The 18949-nt window shown below is 45.8% G+C and overlaps 2 protein-coding genes across 6 annotated transcripts in view; both read right to left on the bottom strand.

Annotated features, from left to right (window-relative positions):
• Positions 1 to 515: 515 nt before the first annotated feature.
• On the bottom strand, positions 516 to 11038 carry ANKRD60 (ankyrin repeat domain 60). The gene is made up of 4 exons (XM_050745602.1): positions 10609 to 11038; positions 5912 to 6042; positions 4193 to 4358; positions 516 to 1719 (listed from the first exon to the last, which is right to left on the bottom strand). The coding sequence occupies exons 1-4, from the start codon at positions 11036 to 11038 to the stop codon at positions 1409 to 1411; spliced, it is 1038 nt and encodes a 345-aa protein (XP_050601559.1). The 3' UTR covers positions 516 to 1408.
• A 272-nt stretch (positions 11039 to 11310) lies between these two features.
• Positions 11311 to 18949, bottom strand: part of LOC126929359 (serine/threonine-protein phosphatase 4 regulatory subunit 1-like) — an 86739-nt gene continuing 79100 nt past the window's right edge. For 4 of the 5 annotated variants that reach the window (XM_050745585.1, XM_050745588.1, XM_050745589.1 and 1 more), the window contains 4 exons: positions 18426 to 18546; positions 17516 to 17650; positions 15068 to 15209; positions 11311 to 14265 (listed from right to left, as the gene is read on the bottom strand). In XM_050745585.1, coding sequence (XP_050601542.1) covers positions 14108 to 14265; positions 15068 to 15209; positions 17516 to 17650; positions 18426 to 18546 — 556 coding nt within the window. In that variant the 3' untranslated portion in view covers positions 11311 to 14107. The remainder of the gene's footprint in view (positions 14266 to 15067; positions 15210 to 17515; positions 17651 to 18425; positions 18547 to 18949) is intronic. The other variant, XM_050745586.1, reaches the window with a different exon arrangement.

Raw genomic sequence — 18949 nt, 5'->3', positions numbered from 1 at the left:
CCTTTTGTAGCAGACCACATTCTTCAAAAATTCAAGCCAAATTTTAAAAATCAAGAGAGATCTGGCCAGGTGCGGTGGCTCATGCCTGTAAATCCAGCACTTTGGGAGGCTGAGGTGGGCAGATCATGAGGTCAGGAGTTCGAGACCAACCTGGCCAACATGGTGAAACCCCGTCTCTACTAAAAATACAAAAATCAGCCAGGCGTGGTGGCGGGTGCCTGCAATCTCAGCTACTCAGGAGGCTGAGGCAGGAGAATCGCTTGAACCTGGGAGGCGGAGGTTGCAGTGAGCCGAGATGGCACCACTGCACTCCAGCCTGGGCAATAGAGCAAGACTCCGTCTCCAAAAAAAAAAAAAAAAAAAAAAAAAGTCAAGAGAGATCCTTTCAAAAAGCCAGATTTCCAGGTCTGGAGCTCTAGAAAGATCTAGCAGCCTCTGCCTTTCATCTCTGCAGGAATGGAGTCTCAGTGCCCTCTTCCTGGCCCCATCCTTATCTTTCCTTCTTGTTTCCCACGCCCAGCTCACTCGTGCACTTGGCAGGCTGGGACCCTGTGGGAACACCAAGCACATCCTGCAGTGTGGTATAAGGTTTTGTAATGCAGAGACCTGAGAGTTGAGATAGACACTCCAAGGTGGTTTGCTCAAAGGAAAGAAGGAAGGGCTATCCCAGTGCTGGCAGGAAAAGGAGAACACTAGCAAGAGGAGATTGCATGGACCCCTGGGGATGAGACAAAGGAGAAGATGTGGCCAGCCTGATTCTCATCTTCTTTTACACTGTTTCCTCCCCATCTAGTGCCAATGTGTTACCTTTCAACAAAAGTAATAAGGCATCCCTTCTGGAGAATGTGTTTGGAGAGCCAAGCTCACCCAGCTTCCCTTCTGCCCCTGACTCAAGAAGCAGACCCCTCAACGATGGCTCAGGAAACCTGGAACATTAACTGTGGGAGCATTTAGTTCCACAGCTTTACAGACTGAAATTCACAGCCCACACCACACACGACCTCCTGACATTTGCTGGCACTTGTTTTGTACAATAACAATAGTGCTATTATCATTATTGTTATTACTCCTATTATGCCAGTGCATTAGACAGTCCCCAGAAGGGAGAGAAGGTAATTGGCTCCCATCACCCTAAGCAGCGCTATTGGGTACAATGTACAAATAGCTTAAAATTAAAGGCTGGCATCAGAGCCTGTTCAGTCTGTAATGGATTACCAAATGAGCACAGACTTACCTCCTGCCATCAACACCCTCCCGAAATCATTTGCAAACAGGACAGATAATTTCATATCTGATTCAGGTTAATTGCCCTGTTTTCCTGCCTCCCTGCTCACCAAGGACCCCCATGGGATTGAACTCTGCAAAGTTGCCCAAACCAGCTTCAACAGGCAAGCGTTCCCACTGGGAGCTAATGAGGGGTCATCATCTTCACCTTAGACCTAAACCCAGACTTGATCCTCTGCAAAGCATTCTTCATGACCAAGTCGTTAAGATCCCGTATCCCTGACTTCGCTATCTGGTGGAGGAGGAACATCTGCCGCTCACTCTGTGTGTGGTTCAGGCGGTGTGCAATGGAGATGGGGGTCTCCCCCTTGGCATCTTTGTCGTGGATGGAGGCCCCGTGCTGGAGCAGAAGGCTTATACAGTCTGACCGACCCATTGCTGCAGCCACATGCAGGGGTGTCCTGCCCAGGGGGGATCTGCTGAGGCAGCTGGCTCCTGTAAAATAAGAACATTGGCCAGAAGGAAGACATGCGGAAGGGGAACACAGGAGGGGTCCAGGGCTGTGAAGGGAGTGCTCCCCAGGGAGGTCCTGCTGCCTGGCCCAGCTCCAGCACTGCCCTGCCTCCAGTATGTTCCCCTGGCAGTAACCAGTGATTTTTCCAGAATGCCCATATCAAACTCCTGCTCAGATCCATCACTGCCATCCCGCCACCTGTGGGTTGATGTTCTAGGTCTTTCCCGCTCACTCTCACCATACTTTCCCATTACTATTCCAGCATTCCCTCCTGCCATACTCTCCTCCCCAACCCCACCACCAAGGCACCAATTATACCTACCTTCCACCTTCATCCCTTAAATACACCCTGCTCTGCCTCCTGCCCCAGGCCCGTTCACAACATTCTCATTTTATTCTGAGCTAACTCTGACTTTCCTTTAGGTTTCATTTCTTTCCTTGGGAAAATCTTCCTTAGTTCTCCCACCCCGTGAAATCTCCTGTATAAGCTCAATAGACACTCTACATCTTCACAACACTGTGTACACCATTGACTATGGAATTATTTGTAATAATCTACTGATTTCCCCTCATAAACTCCAGGAGGGCAGAAAACACACACATCTGGCTCGTTGCTGTTCTCATCCCGAGCACGTAGCTCAGTGCCTGCAGAAGACAGGCACTCGGGAAATGACGCAATGGGCAGCCTGACTCATGGACAGATTTCACTTCGATTAAATTCCTCACTGCCTCCTGCAGATGGATGGGCTAATGACAGGTGTCCAATATGGAATTGTTGAATTGAATCAAATTCTGGATAACAAATATCATGACACAGAAAACAAGGCAATTCAATTAAATTCAGCTGACATTTCGGTAGCCAGTTTTTATGAGCTCCGGCTGGTTGGTGAGGTAAAGTTTTAAATAGGCTCTTAGAACACCAGTGTCGACCATGACACCTCCCCCCAGCAGCTGTCTTCAGAGGACAGAAAACTTCGCAAAGCTGGCTGTAATTTTTTAACTGGTGCCTTCAAATACATCACAGTTCCATCAGAGTGAAAATGACTTTTTATGAGCTTAAGGGACTGCTGGGCTGTGCAAAGCTCATATTTCATTTTACAACAAGCAAAGAGCAGACAGGCAGTGAAGGAAGGAAGGAGAATATTGTTTAGGTAACCTTTACCCATCACAGAGGTTTATACCCCCGATGCATGGCCCAATCATCCGGCCCAGGAAATCCAAGATGTTTTCCACCTTGCTCGGTGTAAGTGGGAAAAATAGCAATGACTGAGCTGAGAGGCTGGAGCCAAGGCTGTGGGTAGGAAAGAAGCTGTTGTCTAATTTGGAGGCAAGCTGATACGGGAGACCCTTGGGAAAGGCCCCTCCTGAGCCCAAACCATTGACCAAACACCACATAACATGTTCTCCCTTTTTCCAAGGAAGCTGGTGGTCTGAGCTGTTACAGCTGTTCTCCATTGTTCTTGAGTGGTCTGCATCTCCATCAGTGGGCATCTTTTCCCAAAAATATCCCACATCCAGGGAGGATAGAGTGTACACCTATGGAATGTTGTGTAAAGCTCTTTAATTTGAAGACAATGTTGTCTTAGGCTTCTGTTTCTATCTATCAAGAGAGCCGGAGAGAGAGAGAGAGAGAGAGAGAGAGAGAGAGAGAGGAAGGAGGCCCTTAAGTGGAGGTGGGGTGAAAAGAGAGTTCAGCATTAATGTCTTGTGAGAAAATAATAACGAGGCTTGGAGAAGGAAGAGTGGTGATCCTGCCATCCACCACAGAGCTGTGCTGGCTGGAGGGTAGACTATTTTGGGGTTTTTTTCTAGTTTTTTTTTTTTTTTTTTTTTTTTTGTGTGTGTTTTTGTTGTATTCTCCTGTCTCAGCTTCCCCAGTAGCTGGGACTACAGGTACATGCCACCACACCCATCTAATTTTTGTATTTTTAGCAGAGATGGGTTTCGCCATGTTGGCCAGGCTGGTTGTGAACTCCTGACCTCATGTGATCTGCCTACCTTGGCCTTCCAAAATGCTGAGATTACAGGTGTGAGCCACCGTGCCTGGCCAGAGGTTAGACCATTTTGGACCGTTGCAGCATCCTAATTTCATGCGAGGCTGGAAATCACGCAGACAGCATGGGAATATTCCCAGCAATATGTCTGGTTGGAAACGAACCAGGAATCCTTTGTAGCTGCCCCCTGTGTCTTGGGTCCTGAAATTTCTGCCTCACTGAACCAGAAAGAATCTTCTTGAGACCTGGTGAAGAGAAGGAGGGCAGCCTCTGACTGGCGTACCCTAAGACACTTGCCTAGACAGGGAGCGAGTGGTCCCATGGGGACCCTGATTGGTGGCTGACAAGACACAGGTCCAGGAAACCACTGCTGGAAGGACCTGGAACACAAGACACTCTGTCCTTTCTACCTGCAAAAAATCCCAACTCATGAATATAGGAAGCTTTCTACCAGAATTACCGTGTTCTAGAAGGTACTGCACAGCATCAGAGTGACCTCTGTGTGAGGCCACATACAACGCCACAAATGCCCTCTGAGACGTCCACTGCTTCCACTTCTCACCCTCAAAATGTTCTGAATTGGCAGTTCGGTAGAAGGAATCTTCAGTAAGCCCTAGACAAGATAGCTGGGCAAGATAAGAGGAGTCTGAGTTATTCTCAAAAGCGTGGCTACATTCTGTTGGATGGCTGATGGGGCATGCTCAGGGGAAGGCCTGCTTGAATGCCAAACTCAGGCTCCTCATGGGAAAAGAGAGGTGGAAAACCTCCAAGAAAAGCTGAGAAACACCCAGGATAGGATGGGGAGGCCATAATTTAATGCCTTATATATGTTCAGGAAATACGAATTCGCCATCAGTCAGGCTCGGAACGCAGGAAGGTCTTCCTGTCGATGTTTTGAAGAGAGAAAATAGCTTTGCCGGGTGTCCACAGGAAGGTGGTTGAAGCCACTGAGGAAGAAAACAGCCAATACAAATGGCCTCCCAGAGGGTGACAGGCATCTCTTGGAGACCAGCTCTGGCCTTCCCATCTATTTGTGTGCCCATTGTCTCCGTTAGGTTTCAGAGCAAGCTGAACACGCACAGGTGAACAGTCCAGTCGTGTAACCGGCTCGTGGTGAATTAAGTCTTTGAGCCTGGGAGGAAGGCTACGGGTTCCCCCAGCGAGGATACTCTGCCCTGATGTGGGAGTCAGGACTGGGGCGGTGGGAGGAGCAGAATCGAGATGAGGATGATGGCAATTCTGACAAACTCAGACAGCAGGGAGGTGACCCCTGCAGCCAGAGCAAGAGTCAGAAAACCAAGCATGGACCACACTGCTGGTGACAAAGGGGAGGGAGACAGAAGGGGCAGAGGAGCGTGCAGAGGAGAAGCGGGAGGGATTGGGAGGAGGTGTGTCAGGCCTGGGTGCCCCTTCCTGCCCACCCTCCCTGCCAAGGCTGCCTCCTGCTGCACCTGCCCCGAGCCCACCCACTCTTCCGAGAATGCCAATCCTAGCCCCTGCTACACTCAGCCTTCCCTGACCCCTTTCTCGGCAAAGAAACTCTGTCTCCTCTTCTCCAGGAGCATATAGCTTTCCATCCGAATTTCTTTTCTAGAAAGAATAGAGCATTGCCCCTCGTGTCGCAGCAATTCATATTCCCTGTTGGGTATACATCTGGTTTCTGTCCTCCTGCCCCCCACTGCCCACCCCTAGAGCCCAGCTGAGAGGCCAGCAGGAGCCCTGGAGGACAGAGCGCCCACTGCTCGCCCCAGGAACAAGGGACCTCCCGCCGCCCCGGAACCAGGCAGCACCTGACGGAGGCCTGTACCACAGCCCTGAGCTCTGAGCTGTGCATTTCCCAGTTATCTGGAGTTCTCCTCTCAGTGTTAAATTAGATTTCCGACCTTATCACTCATACACATGAATAGAAACGTGCTGCCTCGACTCCTTTGCGGGGCGGGGCGGGGCAGGGCAGTAAGTGGGTTATAAATCACAAATTGATAAACCCAGCAAAATGGTAAACCCAAGGAGTGAAGGCAAACCCTCGGTGCAGTATTTCGTAATTATGACACGGCTCATCGTTCTCTCTTCCCTGCTCTGAAACTGTTACTCAGATATCCATATTAAAGACTAATTTTTCCCCCACAATTTACGGTTGCTTCGTAACGTATAATATCCATTTAAAGAAGCATGAAAACACCTTGCTGGGATCCCCTTCCGCAGCCGCCAAAACAAGTTCTGTCCATCCGTCATGACGCCAGATACATAATGAAATAATCCCTCCAGGAACAACATCATGGAACTTCAGGGTAGTGTCATCCATCAAAACTCCTGCAGGGAATCATTTTTTTTCTTTTAAAAAATTGCGTATTAAAGATAAACTACTACATTGGTTAAGTTAAGAGATTATCTGACCTTGAGTGCCACAAAGATAATTTTAGAAATATCGAATACGAATCTCATTTGATGGTGCCGCGTGGGTCTGTCTGTTGTTGGTAATGCTTTTTAGAAAATTAATTTGGTTCAGCTCAGATGGAAGCCGAACAAAATCACAATGCCAACAATTTATAAAATTCTGTAATTATAACTTGTCCTATTGTGAAAAGGCACATGAGTCAGTAAAATCATTTTATGAGGCAAACTCTACAAATAGAACGACTTAAACTTGAAGTAACCAGTCATTAGACACACGGCACAATGTGGTTAAACAAGTCATATAGGGTAAACCAAAATACTCTCTTGGATAATGTCATTACTTGGCTAAAGAGGTGACAATGCAAAAAATTGTTGGACCTTTCAAATTGAAGCCTGGGAGGGATTTTTCCGCCTTGGCACTGCTGACAGTTTAGACTGGGTAACTCCTTGTGGTAGGGGCCCCTCCTCATTGTCAGGTGTTCACAGCTTCCCGGCCTCTACTCACTAGATGCTAGCAGCATGTTCGCCAAATCAAGGCAATCAAAAGTGTCTCCAGGCTCGGTACAGTGGCTCGCACCTGTCATCTCAGTACTTTGGGATGCCGAGGTGGGCAGATCGCCTGAGCCCAGGAGTTCGAGACCAGCCTGGGCAACATGGCAAAAACCCATCTCTACAAAAAATACAAACATTTTCTGGGCCTGATGGCTCGTACCTGTGGTCCCAGCTACTCAGGAGGCTGAGGTGGGAGGATCACCTGAGCAGAGTTGCAGTGAGCCAAGATTGCACCACTGCATTCCAGCCTGGGCAATAGAGTGAAACCCTGTCTCAAAAAAAAAAAAAAAAAAAAGTCTCCAGATATTGCCAAATGGACTCTGGGGGACAAAATCTCCCCAGCTGAGAGCTGATGTGATGTAAGGAGCTAATGCTGACATCCACCCCAGTTTGGACTTGGAGTACCAGAGCTCCTTTGGCCTCATGCTTTCTTTATAAGCAATGCCATCAACATCGAGTCCCAGCTCTGCCCAGGTGAGACGGTCTACATTCCAAGTCAGTGGGATTCATGAGTTTTCTGGTTTCATGATTGACTGCTTTGTGCTTGTATACTAGGTACTTAGTGATTACTTGGTGCCCAGACTGAGTACCTATATTCTTTCATCCTTAGGACAGCTCTCCAAGGTAGGTTTGTTATGTCCATCTGCTGATGAGCAAACGGAGGCTCACACAGCCTTTAAGTAAACAGCCACCCCAGTGCTGACTCCCTCCGGGGCCACTGGCTTCCCACTTTTGGCTCTATGAGCACCAATTTGCTACCAGAAACTCAGGATGGTAGATGTCAACAGGCAATAGTGATCAGCAAATCTGTTCATTAGTGTCCTATTTGTGGTTCAGACACAGAGGATAACCGGTAATTAGTCTAAGTAAGACAACTTGACTCCCTACAACTTTGAAAATATTGAGTAAAGCTGTGTTTTGCTGAGACGTGCAAGAGTACAACTCCCACATGCTGAACAACCCCTATAGAGATCGGAGTACATCCTCTTTTTATAAACAGGCAGCCACTGCCTTGGACTTAGACAAATACTAATTATCACCAGCTAAATAAATTATCAAAGTTGACGACAGACGTGTAAGGGCAACCCTGGCCCATGGATGTGCTCACCCCTTTTAGATTTGTGTATCTCAAGGTTTTCACACATGATCTCATTTGATCTCCCCCCGCCCCAAATTTTGAGGTGGGTAGGAGAGGCCTCAGAGGATTATTTATAGGCAGTAGCCCAAATTTCTTCTAATAATGAGTAGCACTTTCTGTCTTTCTTGTTTACCACCCACGGCAAGGACTGCAACGGCAGAGAGAGGTCGAGCTTCTAACAGTTGCTAAGTGCCTGTTGAGTGATAGCACTGTGACATCAGTGTTAAGTCACCCCCTCTCTCTCGCTCCCTCTTAGCTTTCTTGAATTAATAGCTCAGCACAGCTCATCAGCGAAAATAAATGAACAGAAGGGGTGCCAGGCATTTGTAGCTGAGGATACATAATTTTCAAATTACTTGTTTGGGAACTCTTACTAAGTCCTTCAACAACTCTCCTCACTTTTAATATGTTAAATACAGACTAGGCTGGAAACACATTTCTTTCCAAATAAGACCTCAAAAATGCCCAAGAGCATCTTCCAAATACTCCTATAGGAAAATAATATGTCATGAAAAATGCTTAACCTATTTTAAAGAGAGCAAAGGAAGGTATTTTGGCCTTCACTGTGCATTTTGAGTTTCCTGAGTCATTTCTGTCCATAGGGGGAAACAGCTCTTGAGAATTCTAGAGCTGGTGGCTCTGTGTTATAGATTAGGAAACTGAGCCCAGAAGGGCAGTGTCTGGCAGCACCAAGCCCGTGGAGGCAGGCTGCTTTCAGATCTGTCTGTCTCCATCGTTCCCCAGCCCCTGCAGTACAGCTGCAGTCTCTCTGCAATATCAGCTGTTCACATTCTCTGTGCAGCAGCTCAGAGATTTTTTCTATATCTTCATTTTCTTGAAGTGTGTTGTGTTGATTTCAACCAGGTGGGGAGATGATGGAGCCAGGGACTTTGATCCTGTTCTCATATCCTAAATATTGTAGGGAATCGGGATAGGGAAAGCCACGCCTTCAGGTCAGGGAAGGAGACTGATGGAAAGAGAGATGGGCTCTAGGGTGCCTGGCCTCCGCTGGGTATCTACCACATGAAACTTGTCTGGAGCGGGGCCCTTGGGGTCCTAATTCAGTCACAGGGAACTTTCGGCTCTGGGTTCTGATTCCGGCTGGGCTAGCTTTGAGCTCCCAACGTGAACAAGGACACGGCATGGAATTTGGGGTTCTGATATGTACTAGGTTAGTTCCAGTATTCAGGTTCAAACGTGGATAGCAGCATTTGCTTTGAGACTCACGTTCCTGTGAGGGCAGTTGACTCTGGATTTGGGCTCTGATTAAAGTAAGGTTTGCCGTCTGTTTGGGGGTCCTGATGTGAAAAAGTCTGTTCTGGGATTCGGAGTCCTCATATGGGCAGGACTTGTTTTGGGATGTGGGGATCTGATGTAGCCCCGAGTAGTGTAGCATTTGGAGGGTAGGAATAGAGCACATCTGCCCTGAGATTTGGGGGTCTTCATGGTGATAAAATCTCCTCCAAAATTTGGGCTCCTGCTATATGAAGTGTTTGGTCTGGAATTTGGGGTTCTGGTATAAATAAGGTTGGCTGAAGGATTTGGGTTACACATACAAGAAACGTTTGCTTTGAGTTTTGGGGTACTCATGGAGGCAAGGTTTGGTTTGAACCTTGACTTCCTGATATGGACATGGCTGGCTTCAACCTTGGAGTGCTGATGTAGACATGGTTTCATGTCTGGGGGTGAATTCAGATGTGGGTGGGTTTGACTTGAGCTTTGGGATCCTGTTGTGGACAGAGTTTGTTTTATTCTTTGGAGCCCTCATGAAGACACTTTGAGGGGATTTGGGTTCTGGTATGGTCATGGTGAGCTCAGCTTTGACCTCTTTGCCTGGACACGGTTGTTGGAGGATCTGGAGTTCTGAGTTATGGTTAGCCTGGAGATTAGGGGTTCAGTCTTGGGCTGGTTTGTTGATTTTGGGGTCCTGAGATGGACAGGGTTTGTTTTGATTTGGCGTCCTTGCAAGACAAAAGTGGCTGGAAAATCTGGGGTTCTGAGGTAGTCATGGGTAGCCTGGAGATTTGGGGTTCAGTTGGGCATGGTTGCTTTGGATTTTGGGGTCCTGAAGTGGTTAAGGTTTGTTCAAGCCCTGGCATCCTGGGGTGGATGTGGTAGCTGGAGGATCTGGGGTTCTGAGGTAGTCACGGTTAGCCTGGAGATTTGGGGTCTGGTGTTAGGCAATTTCGTTCTGGGTTTGTGGGTTCTGAGGTCAGCAGGGTTTGTTTCAGGTTTGGCATGCTTGAGTGGACATGGTTGGCTAGAGGATTTGGGGTTCTGATGTTCTCAAGACCAGCATGGCGGAGGACTTGAGGTTTGCTTTGAGTGTGGGGTACTGACATGGGCAGGCTTGCCCTGGGTTTGGGGGTCCTGCTGAGGACAGGTTTTGTTTCAGACAAGTCTTATTGGCTTTGGGACCTGTGTTCCTTATGAAGACATAGGGAGCCTGAGGGTCTGGATTCTGGGAGGTCCTGGCTTGGACACGATTTGCTCAGGGTTGGCAGATGCAGCCCAATCCAGGCAGGACCTGCTTGTGGATTCGGGTCATGTGGACAAGGTTTGCCTTGATTGGGAGTCCAATTTGAATCCCGTGTGTTTGAGATTGGGAAGTCCCTCTGCGGCCAGGACCCCAAGTGGCCCTTCCATCTGGGTTTCAGGGTGGCTGGGTTTCAGGGGTTTCCTTTGCCATCTGGGGTTTCTCACGTAAGCAAGCTTCCCTTTGGGAATCCAGCTTCAGAAGTGGCCAGGGTGCCCTTACATGTGGCCAGGGAAGGGGTCAGGGCAGGAGCCACCTTCGTCGAGGTATTGGAGCCGCTGGAGGTTGAAGGGGATGCCGACCATCAGGTCCAGTTCCTCTTTGAGCTCCCGCACGGTCATGTCGCCGCGGCAATTTGCCACGCGGAATATCTCCCCCGTCTCCTCCAGCCGCACCCGCAGGAAGAAGACGTCAGGGGCCAAGTCGGGCAACGCGCTCGCGGCCTTCGGGTCACCGACGAGCTGCTGGCTCCGGCCGCGGGAACAGGCCCGGGACTGCGCTGGGAGGGGCCGCGAGCCCCCCGAGCCTGCCCTGGACCCGCCGCGCCCCTGCGGTCCGGCCCGCATACCGCCCCTGCGTCCCGCATTGGGGTGCAGGCGAGGGGCGCCCCCCAGCGGCCCCGCCGCCCGCGCTCCGCCCGCCCCCGCCGCCGCCCGCCGCATGGTCCAGTCGCGGCCGCGCGTCATCCGCGGCTCAAGTGAGGCGGCCGCGCGTCATCACCGCCCCCGCCGGGCCCGTGCGCCCCCCGCCCCACTGTGACGCCCAGGCCCTGCCGTGCCCGCCCCCTCCAGACGCACGGCGAGGCCTCTCCCTGCCCGCCGCCCGAGCCCCCAGGGAGACCGACGGGCGGGCGGCGCCCAAAGGTCCCGGAGTCCTTTCCCACTCCGCGATGAACAAAGACGCGGTTTCACGTGGCCGCGGGAGACGATTCTTAAATAATGGAACAGGACGTAGGCCCTTCCCGAAACAACAGGGAGATTTATTGATAAATACAGAGACATCGCCGGGCGGCCACGCTCTGACGACCCAGTCCCGAGCTCAGGCCCGCTCCCCACCTCCTCGAAGCCTCCAGGCTGCTGTTAACGACTGTTCTTTTCACCAGGCAAATGAAAGGGGGCATTCTTACTGCTGTTAGGAAACGGTTACCACTTCTCCGTGTCTGTTTAAAATAGGATCTTTGCAGAAATTGGGATAAATCACCTGGAGGAATTACCCATGAACAAGGCTCCAAATCACCATTGCATGCATGGCCTGCAGAGTTTTAAAGTGCAGACTTCCGTTATAAAAACACTTCTAGTATGAATGAATAAAAAAACAAAAAACAAACATTTCATAAACCCTGCAGCAGATCTGGTCCCGACTTGGGGGGGTGAATCCCAGAAGTGGGAGACAGCCTTCCATGGAAACTTGCAAAACTGCATCAAAATCTATCAATTCTGAAAATGCTCTTGAATTACTGGCGGGAGAAAGATGCCGATAAACACACTTAAGTGGAGAAACGTCCCCTTGACAAAGGCTGGGCTGGCTCTATGAAGACACCTTTGGAGTGAGCTCTGCCTGGGAGAAACCCATCTGTGCTTTTCCATTTATTCACCGGAGATGAGGCTGAGTGTTCAAGTAAACAGGAAGCCTACCTGTGGTGGTCAAATTACAAACACTCAACATCGCACCCATGAATAATTAGAAAATACAAGCGCTGAAGTGATGGGGGCGGGAGCTAGGAGGGCAAGGTGAAACAGAACAATCTTGGAAAAATCTCGGTTGTTGCAAAAAAAGAATAAAATGTAAGCTTAAAAATTATTTTTACAGAGAAATTACAGCCATAAAAAATATCTCTGCATTGGAAAGGCAAATTATAGAAAAATGTTAACACATAAACTAAAATTGTAAAGGTTAGATTATTTACCAGAGTCTCTACAATCTATCCAAGCATGTTGTGATTCAGCATGCAAATTATACACATCACAACACAAACTGAAGCTCATTTTTTTCCTTAATGGAAAATTAAGCTCTGAATAGAATACAAGATTCCAGTTGAATAATTCTACTTGCTGCTAGATCAACAGATTTTAACAAAACAATCTCAATTTGTAGGCAATAAAAAATAAAATAAAAATTGCCAGTTACCAAAGCAAAACAGTATCTCCATTTACTTTAGGCAAGTATTAAACACACGACGGATTGACCGATTTTTGTTTTAAATATGTAGCTTCCGATTTATTAACTCACTTTTTGCCGATGCTGCCTAAATGCTACCCTGGGGTATAATTTGCAGCTTTCACATACGTACTTTATTATTATTTTGGCGTGGTATATATACTCCTATCTTTCTTTTAAAAGAATCAGTTAAATGGAATTTGGAGGTGGGAGTAACATCCTGTATACCAGAAAATTCAATAACATAGCTTCAAAATTTCATTAAAAAATAAAGACAAGACAAACAAGAAAAAGATCAAAGGGCAGAATAGAAAGCTTACAAGCCCTTAGCAGAGCTAGCTCTTGAACCCCAAATGAGCTGTTTCCTCCTTCCTTCTTTATCCTACCTTTGAGAACATAAAAATAGAAACAAGAAAAATGACATGTGCATACATGTATGTAAAATTTGTTCAAATGGTTAGAAAACCTTGATTTAAAAAACCTGGTTAAATTCTAGAGCAGATTTCTCAGTCTAAATTTGAAACGCATGAAATCTAAGTGATGTGTACTTAAGTCAATTTAAAGAGTATATAATTTGACCCCCAAAGTCACAGGTGCGTAGAACTTGTGGGCAGGTTCTGATCAGAACTGGGTTTTCCTTTTTTTTGGTTAAGATTCTAAAGCATTAGATATAAAGCCAATATTCCATGCATCTCAGTTATCAATTTACCTCCCAAGTTTTTAAACATATAACATATCCATATAAAAATGGAAAAACCTCAGTTGTCCACTTCCCTCTCAAGTTCTTAAACATATGAGAGCATATCCATATAAAAATGAAAAATCTTTCAGCTTTATGCCTCTATCAAAGGCCAACACATACCTTCATGGAAACAGTTCCTGTCAGGCGGGGAGGAGTGAGTGCCTGAGGAATGTTCCAAGTAGTTTATGACCAAGGCACAATATTAGAAAGACTGCCATCAATCATTCTTTAGATTTCTTTATCACATTTTTCAAAAGTAAACAAACTGAACTATATTTGTAGCAACTCAAAGTGGAGCATAGATTTAAATGATGTATTTGTTCAGCTCACTGATAGGGGGCAAATACTACATTTATATATTTTCTTCCTGTCAAGAGTTATTTACATATGTACAGTATTTCAGTTAAAAATAAAACATACCAGCAGAAACTATATTTTATAGGAAATCATAAGGGAAGGAAATATGCAGGTCTATTAAAGACTTAAGAGCTTCTAATAAACTACTTGGCAAGGGTTGGGGGGACTTCAGATCATACAGTCTGCCATGGAGAAAATAACTTGCTGGCAGGCAGCCTGGTGGTTCAGAGGCTCCAGTGCCCAGTTAGCTACATGGTCTGCAATCTTTCCACAGACTTCCTGATCAGGCTTGATCAGGATGGCCCAGCCATCCAGAAAAAGCCCCCATCAGGTTCAGTGCCTTCGGGGTACAGATGGAAAAGGTGCCAGTCAGAGTACACAGTATGAAAGGCTCCAGAATCTCCCCCAGCTGGTATAATACAATCAGCTCCCCTTCAAGTTACTTTAAGCCATATGTGCCAAGCATGAAACAATCAGATTGCAACTCATCACGGAGTAGTTAATTCTGTTTTTCTAGTACAGCAGTGTCTATGATATTCCGCCGCTTTGGTTCTAGGGCTGCAAAGAAGGAAACATCTTGGTCCCGGTCTGACTGCAATGCTACGATGGTCTCTTCAATGACTTCAAGATGAGGGTTACCGGCATTTCTAAAATACGCTAAAGAGAGAAACCATGAGTCTGAATTAGGTATGCCATGAACAGTGTTCAAAACACACGTGTTTTTGTTTTTTGTTAGCCACATGTCAGGACAATAAATCATTTTTCACAGAACAAACACAGATATAAGTCCTTTCAAATGATAAAATGCCTTAATCAAAGAGTATTTCTAAAATGTTAAAGATGGACTCCTAACAGTTATGTATATTTTAAAAATTATAGTAACTATCTTTTTTTCCTGCAACACAAAGCAAATGGCAATGTGTGGAACAGGAGCAGGTTGCAGGTAGGGTGGGGCAGGGGGTGAAGTGGCAAGACATGTACATGTAGGGCAGAGTTCAAGATATTTTCTTATATGTGTGGTGTAGAAATAAACTATCCAAGAAACACAAAGCTTTTATTAAGTCCTGTCCAGGTGTAAATAACCCACTAGTTGGGTTATAAATGTTTTCTAACTGACCACAAAACAATACCATTAAAACGTAATAGCAGTTAAGGCTTCATAATCTTTCATGTCATAACTCAAAATTTATCAGTTTCCCTCATTTCTGGAAAGCTATGTAATATTTTGCATTTTAGTATATGTTTATTAAGTGTGAAGACCAAATTACATTCATTTCCTTAGTCATTTTATAAATAACATAAAATGATGCATAAAAGTTAATATATTCATTTACATAATAAATCTTAAGCATGCTGTCACACAACCTGCCTCAGTTTCCTAGAGGAAATCTAGCTGGGGCCTTTAACAACTGCTGGAGTTTACCTGAAATGTGTGAGTTCCGAAAAGTGCTCCACCTACCCTTTGCCAACAGCATCTGCCTTAGGGCCTTGGCTAGCAGAACCCTCACATTGGGCACAGGATCTGACGCGAGGCTCAGGAGGCTGGGAAGCAGGTGCTCCACGAACTGGTCCACGGGGACACACTCCTTGCTCACCACTGCCTGCCCCAATAAAGTCACAGCCAAAGAAGTGATGTTTTCCAGCAGTCTTCCAGAAACATACACTTCTTTAATCTCAAAGAAGTCATTTCAGAATCTGTATGTTTGAGGCGTGTGTGTGAATTTTTAAATCTCAAGCACTGCATTTGGTTAGAAACACAGTTAATACTTTGTTATAATTCACCACCAAGCAGTGGGTTCCAAGTAGGTTAAGATCTGGTGGGCTCTGGAGTCAGAAAAGTCTAGATTCAAAACCTAACTTGGTTTTAGTAGCTATGTGACTTCGGGTTAAGCGGCTTAGCCTTTCTGAGCCTCAGTTTCCTCATCTGTAGGATGACAAGTCTGTTATGCAAAACATCTAGGACAATGTCATTCACAGCAGCCGTGGCTGTCAAGTGACAGTCAAATCCCAAACCATAACCCAAAGCCCAGACCTCTGTAAACGATCAGTAAACGCCAGTCCTGTAGTCATCCCCAGCATGTGCATAGAACTTCTCCACTTACAAGACTTTACATGTATTCTCTCAATCCTCAGGACTAGCTCTGGAATTCAAAATCAGCCTAGTTTTACAGGTGAAAAAAACTTCATTTCCAATGTGGTGGTGACACCCAGAAGTCTTATAACCACCAAGTGGCAGCAGGGTGGGGACTGCAAGCTGAAGTGTGGGTTCTAACTCCTGTGGCTCTTCTACTCCAGGGTAATTTGTGTTGTGGTGGATGGGCATTGCAGTGGCTGCTGCTGTTCCCTAGGTGCCAGGCGCCATGCTGGGTAGCTTAGCTCTATCAGCCCACGGAAGCCCATGACAACACTAGAAGGCAGGCACATATTCCTGGGCCCCTTTAAGCAGTGTACACGGCACCCAATGTGTAGTCTTTTACCCCTCACCCCCTCCCACCCTTCCCCCCAGTCCCAAGAGTCCTTTTGCTTATTTCAGATTTTCTAAATCTCAGATAAAGAATTTAAAAATAAAAGCAAAAAATATCTCCATTAAGCTTTCTCCGCAAATTGACTTGGAACACTGACTCTTCCTTCACAAAAGTCTGTGCCGTGAAGCCTGTGGTTTGTGAGTTTGTTAGTCACTCCGCCATCCACTGCCCTTTCTCAGAGTGGGAGGCCAAAGCACCCCTGTAATGTCCCACTGGTTCAACAGGGGGTGCTGGTGAGTCCTCTGGTGCCCGTGGTCATCAGGGAGAAAAAGGGGGGCTTTGTGGTCTGGGGTCAGGTACGGTCCCAACCATGGCTTTACTGTACTATCAACAAAGCTGGGTGGCGAGTTCACAGAGGTTCATTACACCAATCCCTCTACCTTTGTATATGCTTGAAAACATGAGTAATGAAAAGTTAAAATGTTAAAAACAATACTTTAGCAGAAAAAAAAAAATCATGGGCTTACACTTCCTGTGTGATCTTGAACAAGTGACCTAACCTCTCTGGGCTTCAAATGTTTCACCTAAAAGAGCTGGTCTAAAGGTAAATGGGTATGCCATGCTCAATACACATTATCTCTTTTTCTTTTTTTTTTTCCCTGAGATGGAGTCCCACTCTTTTGCCCAGGCTGGAGTGCAATGCTGCAATCTCAGCTCACTGCAACCTCCTCCTCCTGAGTTCAAGCGATTCTCCTGCCTCAGCCTCCCAAGTAGCTGGGATTAAAGGTGCCCGCCACGACACATTACCTTTTATTAGAGAATTAAATGTGTGATGTGATGCCTGACATACAAGAGGTATTCAAGAAATGGCAGCCATTATCACTGCCATTGCCCCTAGGCAAACATAAATCACACCCTCATTTCCAAGAGGCTGAGTAGAGAGGGCGATCTGAGGAGCTGGACAGGATGATACGAACTCTACACATTTACTCTAAAGAGGTTAAAGTCTGTGTCCTAACCCACTGCCCAATTCTTCATCCCACCTTCCTTCCAAGGCCACTGGCTAAGGTGAGGCGTAGTGGTGGACACAGACCTGGATAGGGCAGGAGTGGACTGTGGGCCTGGCCCTTACCTTACTGGATGGAAGTGTAGGAGAGCAGAAGCTTGTCCACTCTGTCTTTAGCATCTAGAATCTGTCTGGACCATGGCAGGTACTCAATCAATAGCTATGTGGCAAATGAGTAGGCCAGTGGGGTAACCCTGGGCAAGTCCCTTCACCACACTGGGTTGGTCCCCATGTCCTGTGAGATAAGAGGGCTAGGTGAACTAATTCCTCAGTTCCTGGCTAGTGTTCCAGGGCTGAGATTCTCTGTCTGGTGAACTTGCTTTCATCACGTGGCAGATGTATACCCAGGGTGGATCCCTCCCCAGGTCTTGCTAACCTGACAAATGAAAGCGAAAGCTTGCCTTCCAACCCACTTAGAACAGTGCCGGAACCTTATGATGAGTTCATTGATGAAATTTAACCCCAATGCACTTTCACTGTTGGAATAGAACTTCTGCAGAATTGCCACAACCTGTGAAAAATATCAGAAGAGCACATTTAAAATGCTGCCATCTATTTGAATTATGAATACTACTCTACATGGAAACTAGACATTTTTATGCACCCTTCCACTTTTAAAATGAATTTATAAGCACAGGAGAAAGTAATTTTTGTCACGGTCATCATTAGAACACAGAGAAAAAAGATGTTTAAATATATGGCAATACACACACACACATAAAACCCTTCATAAAAATGAAATTTAAAAGGAGACTGACATTAGAAAAATATATTACTAATCTTAAGGTTCCAAATTTTAGAGCATGTCCCCTTGCTTAATAACTAAATCATTACCTTTCAGAACATGCCATTTTTATAAAATTTTAATACCATCCGAGTATCTTAAAATCAATATTGTCCAATGTGATTTTTTCATCAGCATGCAGCTGGTATAAAGCCCACATAAAAAACAGGATCAGCTTTTCTATAGCAGAGCCTTTGCTCACTAAATATTTTTCTACAAAACCAAGCTGTAAATCAACCTATATTTTAAAAACACTAACCTACTGCTTAAAGGGTTTCATATATAAAAGGATTACTCCACAATTTCCGTCACTGAAACATAACAACAAAAAATCTATCTTACAAATTGATAAAACTATAATAAAGTTCCTAATTTCAAATTTTAAAAGCTAGTTTCATAGGTAAGATGACAAATTAAGCCCAGAAAAATTAAGAGTTAAAATGGAAGATACATCAACATTCCTATTGGTAAACATCACAGAGCAAATGCCCTTATTCCTTACTAGTTTGAAGGAGATCCACCGAACTTCAGAAACTTGATCTGCACACAACTTTAAGGCAATGTGCATTAGGTAATCATAAACATCACTGGGACTATAGAGTTCTAGAATCAGTATCAGCTGTCTGAAATTAAAAGGAAAAAAAACAAAAACAAACAAACAAAAAACATTATTTTGGGGCAAAAAAACAACAACAACAACAAACTTACTGATTTATTTTTACTGTCATTTCATCTTATAGATAAAAATACCCAGGCTGGGAAATGAACAGCAAAAGACCCAGCAAGATTTCGGTCTTCAGTAAAATGCCAACAGCAGCAAGCTGAGCAAAATGACCATGCAAAAAAAATGTGAACAAAAGTTTAATTCTTCATCTCACACACATACAAATCAAACAAAAGGAAACAAACTCCGTAAAACAGAGGCTGAGAAATTTATGAATACAGATTTAATATTTCGATTTTAGGTTATCAGTTGAAAAGCACATAAAACTTTAAAAATCAGATAACATAAAAATAGCCAGAATG

This window comes from Macaca thibetana, chromosome 10, assembly GCF_024542745.1.
Source record: "Macaca thibetana thibetana isolate TM-01 chromosome 10, ASM2454274v1, whole genome shotgun sequence".
NCBI lineage: Eukaryota > Metazoa > Chordata > Mammalia > Primates > Cercopithecidae > Macaca > Macaca thibetana.
This window is presented reverse-complemented; position numbering and strand designations above follow the sequence as displayed.

Excerpts from the sequence above, each read along its gene's own strand:
- ANKRD60 (XM_050745602.1), bottom strand. The coding sequence starts at position 11,038 with ATGACGCGCGGCCGCGACTGGACCATGCGGCGGGCGGCGGCGGGGGCG. Across the intron at positions 4,359-5,911 it reads CGGAAGGGGATCCCAGCAAG|CTATCTTGTCTAGGGCTTAC; the intron begins GTGTTTTCATGC and ends TATCTTGCCCAG. Across the intron at positions 1,720-4,192 it reads GCAGTACCTTCTAGAACACG|GAGCCAGCTGCCTCAGCAGA; the intron begins GTAATTCTGGTA and ends CTTATTTTACAG.